Source organism: Anolis sagrei, chromosome 1 (assembly GCF_037176765.1).
Source record: "Anolis sagrei isolate rAnoSag1 chromosome 1, rAnoSag1.mat, whole genome shotgun sequence".
Classification (NCBI taxonomy): Eukaryota; Metazoa; Chordata; class Lepidosauria; order Squamata; family Dactyloidae; genus Anolis; species Anolis sagrei.
Window position 1 is genome coordinate 238,667,199 of NC_090021.1, and position 14,431 is coordinate 238,681,629.

Consider the following 14,431-nt stretch of genomic DNA (forward strand, 5'->3'; position numbering starts at 1 on the left):
AAATATTCCCTTTTAAAGAGAAATTAAATTCTGCTGTGATATATGATCTTATGGAACTGCCTTATTATGAGTCTGATCATTGGTCTGTTTAACTTAGGCTGGTCTCCTTTACATGCTTATCAAGTTTGTGGATGACACCAAATTGGGAGGGATAGCTAATACTCCAGGAGACGGGATCAGAATTCAAAACAACCTTAGCAGATTAGAGAGCTGAGCACAAACTAACCAAATGAATTTCAACAAGGACGAATGTAAGATACTTCACTTAGGCAGAAAAAGAAATGAAAGATGGGTGATGCTTGGCTTGACAACAGTCCATGAGAAAAGGATCTTGAAGTCTTGGTGGACCAACAGTGTGATGCTGTAGCTAAAAAAGCCAATGGGATTTTGAGCTGCTTCAAAAAGAGTACAGTGTCTAGATCTATTCTGCTTTGGTCAGACCTCAACTGGAATACTGTGTCCAATTCTTGGTACCACAGTTTAAAAGAGATATTGACAAGCTGGAAGGTGTCCAGAGGAGGGCAACTAAAATGATCAAAGGTCTGGAGACCAGGCCCACATCTTAAAGAGCTGTGTATGTTTAGCCTGCAGAAGAGAAGGAACGGAGACATGATAGCCACGTACAAATATGTGAAAGGAGGTCATAAGGCAGAGGGAGCAGGCTAGTATTCTGCTGCCCTGGAAACTAGTACTCGGAGCAATGGGTTCAAATGACAGGAAAGGAGATTCCACCTGAATATCCTAAGAGCTGTTCAGCAGTGGAAATCTCTGCCTTGGAGTGTGGTGGAGGCTCCTTCCTTGGAGGCTTTTAAACAAAGGCTGGATGGCCATCTTTCAAGGGTGCTTGGTTGTGCTCTTCCTGCATGACGGGGTTGGGCTAGATGGCCCATGTGGTTTCTTCCAACTCTATGATTCTATGACTGGAACTCACTCCGTTCAAAAGGCAAAGATTCATAGCAAAGAAAATTCTGGAGATCTCTGTAACTTTAAATTCCAGGAGTAGAAGCTGAGAGCTACAGACAAAGCCTGCTGAACTGAATCCTGATGTTGAAAATATTTACTGTGGTTTAAATACCAGAGCAGTAAATGCACATAGCTCTTTCAAAGCCAAAGGAGCTATGAAGACTTTCCCTGCATAGAAAAACTGTTTCTCCTTTTTTCACTTTTTCTTTTTGTGCAAGAGAGAAAATGTTGTTTCTTCCTAGCATCTGAAAAGAACACCTACCTTTCCTTCACAACACCTGAATCTGTATCAAAGAATACAGCTAGGAAGGGAAATTTTAGAATACGATCAGACTGTTTCGACTGAAAAGGAAACATAAAATACTAACATTCCCCACGGATTTTCTTGTGTCTTCTTCATAACGCAATGTAGGTTTGTACTGATCTTTTTTATGTTTATTTTCATCCTGAGCTACTCTGAATAGATACTTGAAGTCTTTTATCCTCATAACAAGTTACTGAAGCAGAGAAATGGTAGGAATTTTCCATACCCATAAAATTTGTATTTAATGAAAGCCTTTACATAGGTCTTTTCTTCCTTTTTAGGCTTTCAGCCCATTGTTGGAATGGTGGTGCTTGGATAATAAAATAAAAAAATAAATTCCTTAAAGCAACTTAAAATTTTAAGCAAATTAAAATGCCTAGGTGAACAAATGCATTCTTGCTTATTGCTGAGAAAGGGGCCTGCAGCATAAGATTATTTCCTGTGTAGGGAAGGGTTTTCCATAACCAGGCTGCCACTGCTGAGAAAGCCCTTTCCTTTGTTATTAAGCAGCTCTGTCTCTGCTGAAGTATCTCATCAGGGGATCATAAATCATGGGCAGACTGATATGGAAAGAGGTACTCCGTCAGTTTGGATCCCAAGTTACATAGTACCAGATCCTGAAATTCAAACAGAAAGCAAATTGAAATCTTTTCTTCATTTTCTTTAAAAGATTCTCACGATTTGCATAGTCTTAGTCATGCTACTTAATATTCTGGTGGCTGTATTCTATACCAACTCAAGCTTCCAAGCTGGTATGTGAGGAAGCTCCATATATCAAGGATAGGGGTAGACCAGCTTTCAGATTATCAGGATATGTTGCCAGAGTATAAATTAACAGTCACAATTGGCAAACCAGTTTATTTATTTGTTTGGGCAATTTATATCCCACCTTTCTCCACTTAAGGGCCCAAAGCAGCTAATAGCATTAATAAAATAAAACAATACAAACATTAAAACAATACATAATAAAACCAAATATTCTACAGTCCCGAAGAATGATAGAAGGACTAGGTTGTGATGCAGTTAGCTGAGAGCTAGCTGCATTAAATCACTACTGACCGAGAGGTCATGAGTTCGAAGCCAGCCTGGGTCGGAGTGAGCTCCTGACCATTAATAGTCTAGCTTGCTGTTGACCTATGCAGCCCGAAAGACAGTTGCATCTGTCAAGTAGGAAATTTAGGTACCGCTTATGCAGGGAGGCTAATTTAATTAATTTGCGATGCCATAAAAACCTTTCATCAGTGTGCAGAAGAATGAGGAAGTACTCCATCAAAGGACTCGGTGTGACAATCGATGGTGAAGTGGCAGCTCCCCCTGTGGCTGAAATCAAACTGGAATCCAGCATACCCTCATGAAGCCAGAAAAGGCTTGAGCATAGCTGAAATGTTAAATGGCCTCTGCATTTGTCTATATATGTTGTATGTCTAACTGGCATTGAATGTTTGCCATGTATATGTGCATTGTAATCTGCCCTGAGTCCTCTGCGGGGTGAAAAGGGTGGAATATAAATACTGTAAATAAATAAATAAATAAATAAATAAATAAATAAATACAACTTGCATAATAAAATAAAAGTATAAGATCCTAAAAGTCACACAGGTGCCAACAGCCAATTACAATAGATCCAAACAGCCAAAAGCTTTCTTGAAAAATGATGTTTTAAGAGTTTTTCTGAAGCCTAGCAAGCTTTGGGCAGATTGGAGAAAGGCACTTCCTTTTACTGAGGACACTATCAAATGACAAACCTAAGGTGCCTGAGTTCCACCAGAGCCATGCATGGGTTCTGGCGGTTATATGGTGTCTCTCCAGCAATGGTTTGTGGCCAACCTTTGGCAGCCTCTTTGCAACGCTTAAAATGTTATTTAGAAATTAGGATTTCTAAGTCTGCCACTTGTGGCTGAGTATGATTGTCTTCCATGAGTCTTGGTAGTGGGTCCATAAGTGACTGTAGAGATCTATTCTGGATCTGCATGGTTTTTCCACAATGAGGGCATAGATTTCCAGATAAAATTAGGATAGGATTGGGCTAGATAGCCAGGGTCAGTGGAACCAGCATGAGTTCAACTGAATTTGCATAGACTCTCATTCCAGCCTCGAAATGCTGGAAATTACTTAGGTCTGCTCCTTGGGCTTATTGATTTGGTGTTGTGGTTGAATTCCTGGGCTAGAGAAGTTTTGGATTTGACCTAACTTGGACCCTCTTGTATTCATCTCCTTTTTGGGTCATTATCAGCAGTTCTTAACCCACAGTTCTTAACTGCTAATTTGGTAGTTTGGCAGATCCTTTGACATCAACTAGCAGATGAGGCGTCTACAAGCAGAATAAGGTCCTGCTTAATCATGACCCTCACACCTCTGGCACATTGTTGAAGTAAGTTTACACATTTGTTAAAGTTCTTTTTAAAGGTGACCTTTCAAAGTAGTTTGCATAAAAATAGTGACGCAATAAGCATGAAGCAAACTAAAGAAATAAACTAGATTTGTCCTTACAAAACTGAATTTGGCTGTCTTCAAGGAACTGTAGTCCTTGAGTAGTCCTTTGGTGGTAGTTGGAGGAAGCAAGCCTGTCGTGTTCATTTTATAAACATGCTGGATGTGCACTTTGGAAATCTGAATTCCTGTTCAGTCTACTCTAGACAGTGGATTTAGGGATATTTCTAGTGTTTCCCATTTGTACCATAGAAATAAAACCGTGAACTACTCTGTTGGACTTTTTGATGGATGAATGAGAAAACAAAACACTGGGCTTTAAAACATGGCTAGGTTATAAATCTAACAAAACACTTTTTTTTAAAAAAATTGCCTGTTATCTAATACTAATGAATAACTACCAGATGCCATCCTTGCATACATTGCAAATTATGTGAAAGTCTTTCGGTTTCTGTTTTATCAGTATTTAGTAACTAGCTGTTTTTTTGTTTTGTTTACTGCAGTGTGTCTGAGACTGATCCCATAAGTGGCAATGCAGAATTGATGGATAATTTAGGATTAAAGTCACAAAGTATTAATTTAGAGAGTGGGAATAGTTTTAGTGTTTATACTATATTTTCAAATTCAGTTTGTGATCATTTTTTAAATATTAGTTCAGTGCACTGAACATAGCACTTTCCAGAATACCATGAGCCAATACAGGCTCTTCTCTAGAAGAGCATACAATTCTGAAAAGGAGGGGCAGTGATAAACACACAGATTAAAGAGCAATGGGAGATTTATTTACTTACTTACTTCATTTATACCCCTTGGAGGAAAGGATATGCTTTCTTGACCTTGAAGGGGACTCAAGGTGGCTTACAAAGCTGGCAAAAATTCAGTTCTGCACAGGTAAACAATAAAACACATCTCATCAAAATATAAACAATCTAAACATATAAGCAGTTAAAACACATATTGAACTATCTAACAGATTAAAAACCATATAAAATGCCAAGTCATGATATCATATCCAGAATCCAGAATGCAAGAACTAAAGATGAATTGTGTCCAATTCTGGGCACCACAATTCAAGACAGATATTGACAAGCTGGAATGTGTCCAGAGGAGGGCGACTAAAATGATCAAGGGTCTGGAGAACAAGCCCTATGAGGAGCGGCTTAGGGAACTGGGCATGTTTAGCCTGAAGAAGAGAAGGCTGAGAGGAGATATGATAGCCATGTATAAATATGTGAGAGGAAGCCACAGGGAGGAGGGAGCAAGCTTGTTTTCTGCTTCCTTGGAGACTAGGATACGGAACAATGGCTTCAAACTACAAGAGAGGAGATTCCATCTGAACATTAGGAAGAACTTCCTGACTGTGAGAGCAGTTCAGCAGTGAAACTCTCTGCCCCGGAGTGTGGTGGAGGCCCCTTCTTTGGAAGCTTTTAAGCAGAGGCTGGATGGCCATCTGTCAGGGGTGATTTGAATGCAGTATTCCTGCTTCTTGGCAGGGGGTTGGACTGGATGGCCCATGAGGTCTCTTCCAACTCTTTGATTCTATGATTCTATGTGAGCAAATGCTTGCTGCACAAATTCCAGGTTTTCAGTATTTATTCAAAAATAAGTCCTGCCATATCTGGTCTGACTTATTTCCAAGAAAGTGTGCCTAGAATTGCAAACTTCCTTTGACTAGGGGATGATGAGGAAGGAGTTTGTCCAGAGGTTTCATTTTGAGAGGCCTACATCTCATTATCTCATTAACCCTCTGCAGCTTGTTGAAGTCTAATGCACTACAAATATACATCACCTTCCTCAGATGATATAGACAGTGGTCATGTTGGCTAAATATGATGGTGTCTTTCCAAGCATTATTTGTGGAAAGTTGAGCTTGTGAATTAGAAGAAATTATTTTATATTTTACCTGTTCCATTTTTGACAGCCCAGGGCTTGTGTAAATCAGCACAAAGGACAGCTCCAAGGATGACTTATCTTAGATCTGTTGCATACATACTGCATTCATATTTGCACTGAAACACATAGTGGCTTAAATTTGCTACACTAAATTGGATGTCCCTAGTATGTTTTAGAGATGTGTTTATAGTTCCTGATGATTTAAATGTTTGTTCATAGGTACACTAACACTGCAAACAGAAGTCCTTGAATACCTAAATCCGAGTTTGGACGTGTTATTAAAGTGTCAAACATGTTTCTCTTTAAAATTTACAACCAATGCATCAGACTTTTTGTTGTATACTTATCACAAATAGCAAATGATGAAAGATATAGATAATATGTTACCTTGCCTTTTTTTTAGAAGGTTTCCTGATCCTGTCTTTTTTGAGAAAGATAGAGGACTGGAAACATGCTATAGCTATAATACAGAAAATGACAAAGTCTCAGGATGTTGGAAAAAGAGATGATTTTTGTTGAAAATAACTCAACACTGTTGGCCAAAATGTGTTAGGCTATTTTCACAAACAAAATAACAAAAGTGTGTGTGTGCGTGTGTGTGTGTGTGTGTGTGTGAGGAAGATGAGAAATTCAGCAGAGATGCAATATTTCATTGCTCTGCCTCAGAGATTGGAGTGCTTGTTCCACTTTAAAATAACTATCACGGAGAAGAGCATAAAAGTGTCCTAAGAAATACCATTACATATCATTTCTGTTTCTAAATATCTTTGGAATGGGGCAGAAAGTGGCTGGCCTCTCTCTTTTCCTCTGCAACAGAGCCAGTAGTAGAGGGATTTTCCTCTCAATTAATCTTTCCCCACCAAAAATGTTAAAGAGTTCCCCTATTTGCATATTATGTATTTATGCATATTATGTATTTCACTGAAACGGATTGCCAGTTAACAGAATCTAGAGCAGCGCCCACGCACTACTATGGCAGAACATCCCTCCAGGCCATTGTGATATAATAAACAGTTTTTGTTGGAGGAAACCATTTACTATCTCTGCCAAATCTATCTACTTTGCAGTGACCTCTGAATAAGGCCAACTTCATATGAAATGACTTGGCTATATATTATCCAGAACAGGATTATTCGTATAGAGGAAGAGAGGCAAGTGATGGGGAAATAATGAGAATTAGCCATACAGCAATACTGAGTAAAAGATAGTTATAGAATTTGAGAGAGCTCAAAAGCGGAGCAGTGGGATGTTTTGATGGGATGTGAGGAGCAAGGAGAGAGGTGATCTCCAAAATAATAGAAGTGGACTCCTTTTTGTGCTGTCTTGTGTATTTCCTTTTGAAGGTTACATTATAAGACATATGAATTTCCTCCAGTCAGTGAAAGATCCTGTTTCCCTGGAGAATGAAAGAGGAAGCAAAGAAGCCAACAGCAATTGAGCCACATTGCTGAGCTTGAAATGAGATAAAGATCCCTACTTACATTTGTTTGTCTCTATTTTTTTTTTACCAAAATTGCATAATGGGCACCAAAGTGAATTGGGAGATTTTAAAAAACAAAAAACAAAGCCTTTTTCCTGAAGCGTATCCTTTCCTCCAACTAAATTTAATCTACATCTGAAAAATCTTGCAATTTACACTCAGGATATCTTATCACTGTCAAGTATTTCTTTATCTGTTCTTTTCCCCATAAGACTATATCCAAAGTGGCTAAGAGCATACCAAATGAAGAACAATAAAACATCAACTGTGCAAAAATGAGAATAGTTATAAAAAATAGTATCAGTAAGTGAATACAACATGTAAGCAAATGTCTTAATACTTGCTTCCTGACCATGAGAGCTGTGGAACCCTCTGCCTTGTAGTGTGGTGGAAACTCCTTCTTTGGAGGCTTTTGAACAAAGGCTGGATGGCCATCTGTCAGGAGCACTTTGTGCTTTTCATGCATAGCATGGGGTTAGACTGGTTTGCCCTTGTGGTCTCTTCCAATTCTATGATTCTATGATTCTGTACAATATTTCATATTATGATAGAAACAGCTCACCTTGTCCCCTGTAGCTGTACTATAGGTTTACTGTTTCTGAAGGTTCTTGATGTGGACTAAAAATATAACTCATTCTGACATTTCATTGTCACTACACTGTAAACTGGTTGCCTAATATAGTGCTTTCAATCTTTCTTGATAATTGGCTGTTAGGGTTCAATGCAATTTGACACCAGTTTAACTGCCATGGCTCAATGCTATTAAATCATGGGATTTGTAGTTTGGTGAGGCACCAGTGCTTTTTGGCAGAGCCAGCTAAAACTACAACTCCCAGGATTCCATAGCATCAAGACATGGCATCGAAAGTGGTGTGAAACTGCATTAATTCAACAGTGTAAAAGCGCCTTAAGTATATATCATAACAATAGAATTTAGCCAACTTGAAAGTCTCAATTACTTCAGTAGGAGGGGGTTATGCATATGTGTCCTTGATATCAACATAAGCTTAACTTTATTTAGATTTTGCCACTGTATTTAGCCTATAAAGCCCTAAATAATTCCGGTCCAGCTTACCTGTGTGAATGTATCTCTCCTATGAACCATCTAGGAACTTAAGATCATCTGGGGAGGCCGTGCTCTCAATCCCGCCTTCTTTGCAGGCACGTTTGGTGGGGAGGAGAGACAGGGCCTTCTCAGTAGTGGCTCCTCAGCTGTGGAACTCCCTCCCTAGGGATATTAGATTGGCCCCCTCCTTCCTGACCTTCCTGAAAAAAGTAAAGACCTTGCTCTTCGAACAAGCTTTTGGAAATGCAGTGTAATAGATAAGTATGATATCTATGGAATGGCTTAGATTATGCTAATGGAACGGCTTTGACGATACTAATGGAAAATGAGTTTACATTGGAAGTCATTGGTGATTATATGTTTTGATACGGTTTTTATATGGATTTTTATTATGTCTTGTTAAATGTTTTAATGGTATTTATGACTGTTGTGGCATCAAATTGCTGACAAATTGTAAGCTGCCTTGAGCCATCTTCAGGCTGAGAAAGGCGGGATAGAAATATTGCAAATAAATAAATAAATAAATATTTTAAACATTTCCCTAAAAAGTATTTTATTTTTATTTATTGGAACTTTTCTATATGCACTATTGTGGCATCATGGTTCCATCTCATCCGGAGCCTTCCTACAGCATCTGACATTCTTTCTGAAATAAGTGGTGATGTACATGTGAATGTATTTCTAAGAAAAAGAGGAGTCAGTTCAATAGAGTTCAACAGAATTAAAAGTCATTTCTTTTTTTAAAAAATTGCAATTAAATCTGCAGTATTGTTGGGTGTGATTTGTTTTCAGTCACATAAATAGTCACATTTATTATTTCAACAATTGCTGTTCTTCTTAGTTTTAGGAAAACATGAGATAAATAAAAGTTATCAAGATTGCCATGACCGTTTACAGGTTCTCATGTTGGACCCCATAGTATATTCTTCTGTTTATCTCAATATAAACAGAGGCTATACCATAAGATGTTACTGTGATATAGGAGTCCTTAAGAAATCGTTGTGAAACCAGGCACAGTGGGCAATGCAATTCACCCCACTAAAGTTTGTAATGAGAAAACTTGGCAGGGATTCTTGCTGTAAAACATGTGGATTGCTAGATTCTCAAAATGATAAAGGCTAAGCAAGGATTTCCAGGCCAGTCCTTACACAGCTGTTCATCATTTCGACATGGAAGTGGAACAACATAATAATTTCCTCCTGCAAACAAAGAGATCCTTCAAGAAGAAAAGATAAATCAGATCCTCCCCCATTGGCAGGTTATAGTACAGTACTTTTCCAGCAGTCGATGACCTCTAGTCTTGGATGACCTACTTGAGAAGCAGTTTTTAATAATGCATTTCTACACAACACCATATACCACTGACTCCATGCAGTGTAAAGGACTGGGTAAGAATTACATTATACTTTACTTTTCAGTATATTGGCTGAGATTTTAAACTTGTTTAGTTTCCAAGCTCATCAGGATATTACAATTTCTCAAGTCGCTCCTGGCACGACAAAAAATAAATAAATCAGGATATTGCTTGTTATTGGGAAAAAACTTTATAATGCAAAGTCTGACATTTAAATTGTATGTGAGTGGTATACTTGCCACTGAGCATGCAGCAAATAATTGCAATTATTTGTGATCGTAGTTAAAACACCTATGCTTCTGTAGCAGTAGCAGGAAAAGGGGAAGGAGGAAGTCAATGACTGGATAACAAAAGCTTAGCTAAAGCTGGATCTATATTACTTTGAACTGCATTATATGGTCAATGTAGACTCATATAATGCAGTGTGGATTGCACTGAACTGCATTATATGGGTCTTCACTGACCATATAATACAGTTCAGACTGCATTATTTGGCAGAGTAGATCCAACCCCACTTCTTAAGTCACCAAAGCAATTGCATATCAGAACAGAAAACTAAAAAATCATGCACACTGAGAATTTTCTCTTTATTTTTCACTGGGAAAGGTAGCATATTGCAAAACTGATTTTTCAACTTGATGCTGAATGCCTGCCTGCTCAATAATAGTTTTCTGTGTTTGGTTGGATTCAACTTGCACGACATGGGGCCATTTTGTATGAGGCTGACTGTGAAGACTGCGACACTTGAAGTCTGAGCTCTTGATAGCAAATGTGCCACAATAGTAACATATGCAAGCAAGCCTAAAATGAAGCTCTTAAGATGCAAATTAAAGTACCAAAAGTAATATCAACCAGGGGATTCAGCCAGAGGCTCGTAATAGTGCATCACAGCTTTCTTTTATCTCCCTCTTAGTGAAAGTGGCACTTGTTAAGTTTCTGCCTGTCACACAACTGCTGAAGGCATAATGCTTCTATAGATAACATGGTAGCAACCCGGTGAACTATGGTACACATAATTAATCATCATGGTGTAGATTGGGTAAATTTGTAATCTTGCCAGGTTTTTAGTACTCCACACACTGTTGTTGAGTGCCTTACAGTCATTTCTGACTTCTAGAAACCTATGGCAATTTATCACAAAGGTTTTTCGGGTGGGGAGGGGGCCTTCTGAGACTGAAGCCCTTTCTACACTGCCATATAAAATCCAGATTATCTGATTTCAATGTTGGATTATATGGCAGTGTAATACAATCCAGTTCAAAGCAGATAATGTGGATTACTTAATTTGATAATATGGATTATATGGCAGTGTAGAAGGGGCCCGAGAGAGTATGACGCATCCAAGGTCAGGTAGTAGGTTTCCATCACTGAGAAGAAAAGTGAACCCTGGTCTCATAGAGTCCTAGACCATTGCACTGGCTCTCAACTACACTCATATGTGAAGTAAATGCTACTTACATAACAGGACTCATTTCTGAGTGAAACTGTACAAGACTGCAGTAAGTTTGGTTTTACTCAGCATCAAATCACTGGGACAAGTTAGCTTAAATCATATTGGGTTGTTGTGGGTTTTTCGGACTATATGGCCATGATCTATAGGCATTCTCTCCTGACGTTTTGCCTGCAACTATGGCAAGCATCCTCAGAGGTAGTGAGGTCTGTTGCTCCATGCACTAACAAGCCACACCAAACAGCCAGGCCATCAAATGCTAATCAAGGTGGTCAGTTGAAACATTCACACCTAGCTCCAACAGACAAGAGTCCTTTGTCCCACCCTGGTCATTCCACAGATATATAAACCCTTTTTCCTAGTTCCAACAGACCTCACTACCTCCGAGGATGCTTGCCATAGATGCAGGCAAAACATCAGGAGAGAATGCCTCTAGGACATGGCCATATAGCCCCCCAAAAACCCCCTACAACAACCAAGTGATTCTGGCCATGAAAGCCTTCGACAATATATTAAATTATATTGCTTTAAAAAGGATCAAAGCATGATTAGAATTACAGCAAAACTTGATCCATACTAGTGATTCACAGACAAAACAGAACAAAGTACAACAGTTAATAGAGGTCATATAAACTGAAGACACAAATAAAACATCTGCTCTTTTATTAAAGCTCCAATGTTCAGTGGTGGCAAAGCTTAAAATCCAGGGCCAGGATCCTTGAGCTAGTCAAAGCTTATGGCCATTATGGCTGCAAGATTCTGGAAATTGTGTTCCAGAACGTAGCATTTTAAAGCTCTGGTGCATGTTGGACCCTTCAGGTTCTGTGTTGGTCTGAGAATAACTATCACCACTCCTACAACAGTCTAAAGATCTTATCATATTAAGGTCCTCAATCTGGGTGAAAGTGGGGGCATCCGGGAGACAGCGGGGCAAATCCGTCGGGAAGTGAGGGAAATCATCACCCCACATCACCCGTATCACCCTCTTTCCCATCCCATGGGGACAACTGTTGCTGCCCAGCTTCCTCTGGTGCTTTACCCGGCTTAACTTATAAGAACACAGAAAGCCTCCCATGTTCTCAGGGTTCCATCCTAGGATGCTTTCAGCACAGTTGAAAAGTAGCCCTGCATCATGTGATGGGCTCCAGCAGGCTCTATCTTGACTCTGTCCAGGATGGAACCCAGAAGTCATATGATGAGGTCTTAAATCTCAGCACTGCCTATCTATATTGCATGCTGAAGAATCCTCTTCAGCAGTGGAAGCAGAGCTGCTAGCCAGCCTTCAAAAATAGTATTTCATCCATTGGAACAATGTACTGGCAAGCAATGAGTAACTGGTCATAGACAATGGCATTATTTGACAAGGATGTGAGAAATTGTAAACGCAGCAACCAATGTATGCACCAAGGCAGCATTGCAGTATTAGGCTTCCCATTTGTGTATTGCAGGCATGGAAGGGGATCCTTTCACACTCTTGTGTATGAGAGTACCACAGCATTTCATAGTTGTAAATGCAAAAATATAAAATTATAGTTTGACTAACAATCCCTAAAGTAAAGAAGAGTAGTTTTGAGCAGTTATAAAAGTGGATTTTTTTTGTGTGTTTCTTCTAAGTAGTCTCTATATGATATTATGAAGTGCCAGCACCAATCTTCCTCGTTTTCTCATTTTTATTTGTCTTTTTTCCTAGACCACTGTTCTAGCCCAGGATAGCCATCATGGACAGTAATATTGATGAACATCAACTAAGTGGTGAGTGTCATGAATACTAAACAACCTGTAATAGGATTTCTCTTGGAGATAATCACTCAGGTGAATTTCATCTCCTCAGGGATATTATAATATGATACGTCTACTATTTTTACGTATTTCTTTTCTGGGAACAAAGCTCTTAAAATTCAAGAGACAGAAAAATATCCAAATAAATACTGATAATTTTGTCCCAAAATATCTTTTGAGCAGGCCTCCAACATCATTTCTGTGCTTTTTAAGCCAGTAATTAATTCTAAGGGACTAAACACAACTTGGAAAAAGTTACTTCTTTGGCTATAGTCCACAGAATCTCCCAGCTTCACCCATGTTGGTTTAGGGATTCATTGTACCATGCAGGAAAACACAATCAAAGCACCCATGACAGATGGTCATCCAGCCTCTGCTAAAAAACCTCCAAAGAAGGAGATGTCACCACACTGCAGGACAGCATATTTCACTGCTGAACAGTTCTTACCATTAGGAAGTTCTTCCTAATGTTTAGATGGAATCTTTTTTCCTGCAATTTGAGTCCATTGCTCTGTGTCCTAAACTCCAGAGCAACAGCAAACAACATTGTTCCCTCAGGAAGTAACGATATCTGGATATAAAAGGAATGTTGACCATAAGAAGAAAATGGTTGCCACCTTTTGGTTTTTTGTTTTGTTTTTTGTTTTGGTCATGTCAGAAGTGACTTGAGAACATACTGCAAGTCACTTCTGGTCTGAGAGAATTGTCTGTCTCCAGAGATGTTGCCCAGGGGATGCCTGGATGTGCTCCCATCTTGCTGGGATGCTTCTCTCATGTCCCTGCAAGTTAGAGCTGACAGATGGGGGTTCACCCAAACCAGCAACCTTCAGGTCAGCAACCCAACCTTCAGGTCAGGAGTCCAGCCAGCAAATGGGTTTAACCCAGTGCGCCACCGTGGCTCCATACCTTTTGGGTTAGTCTTAATTAGAGTATACCCTTTTGATCAAATGTTGAATGTTGAGCCAATACAGGTAAATTCAATGAGTCGATTTTAGGTAGTACTAGTAACAGAATTATGTTACGTCAATTTGAACAACTCTTGTATGTCAGCTTATTGTAGATCACTGTGTGTTTACCCGCAAGGTGTTCCCATTTGTAATCATTAAGCATAAGCAATTTTCCAGGTCAGTATGAAATCCATAGTAGGAAGTCGATATATAGGCTATATATCATATGTTGAGAAGATGATTGCAGTACAACTCTGGAAAAGAAATTGCTCTTATAAATATGGGGAAAAAATAATCGAAAAACAAATAAAATATCAAAGATTATTTTTCAAAACTTTGAAGACATCCCCTTCTGAGTTTTAATATTCATCAGTAAAAGGAAAACTAAGTCATGGACATCCAAGCTGGAAAAAAGGAGAAAATAATGCTTTAGAAACAATTAATGGTTGTATTCACAGATCAGTAGAAATATTGATCAACAATTAAATAGTGTGTGATTATTCAACAAAAGATTTTTCTTATCCAAAGAAGGGACGCAAAGACTATGAAAACAAAATATCACAATTGTTCTGCTTTTGAAGGTTTTAGTATCTGAAGAAATATCCAGTTACATTATATTAAACCACCACATTTTATACATATTAGACTGTCCAAAGATGTTATTATTCAGTTTTGAAAGATAGATTCAGACCATTTCACTGCAATTTCAAATGGGAAAATTATGTTTATATTTGGAGGTGGAGGGAAGAAGGAATTAAGAATTAT

General features: G+C 38.7%; 1 protein-coding gene across 1 annotated transcript in view; it reads left to right on the forward strand.

Annotated features, from left to right (window-relative positions):
* Window positions 1–14,431, forward strand: part of SYT12 (synaptotagmin 12) — a 99,332-nt gene that overhangs the window by 21,710 nt on the left and 63,191 nt on the right. Inside the window, exon 2 of the mRNA XM_060770029.2 lies at window positions 12,631–12,692. Coding sequence (XP_060626012.2) covers window positions 12,659–12,692 — 34 coding nt within the window. The 5' untranslated portion in view covers window positions 12,631–12,658. The remainder of the gene's footprint in view (window positions 1–12,630; window positions 12,693–14,431) is intronic.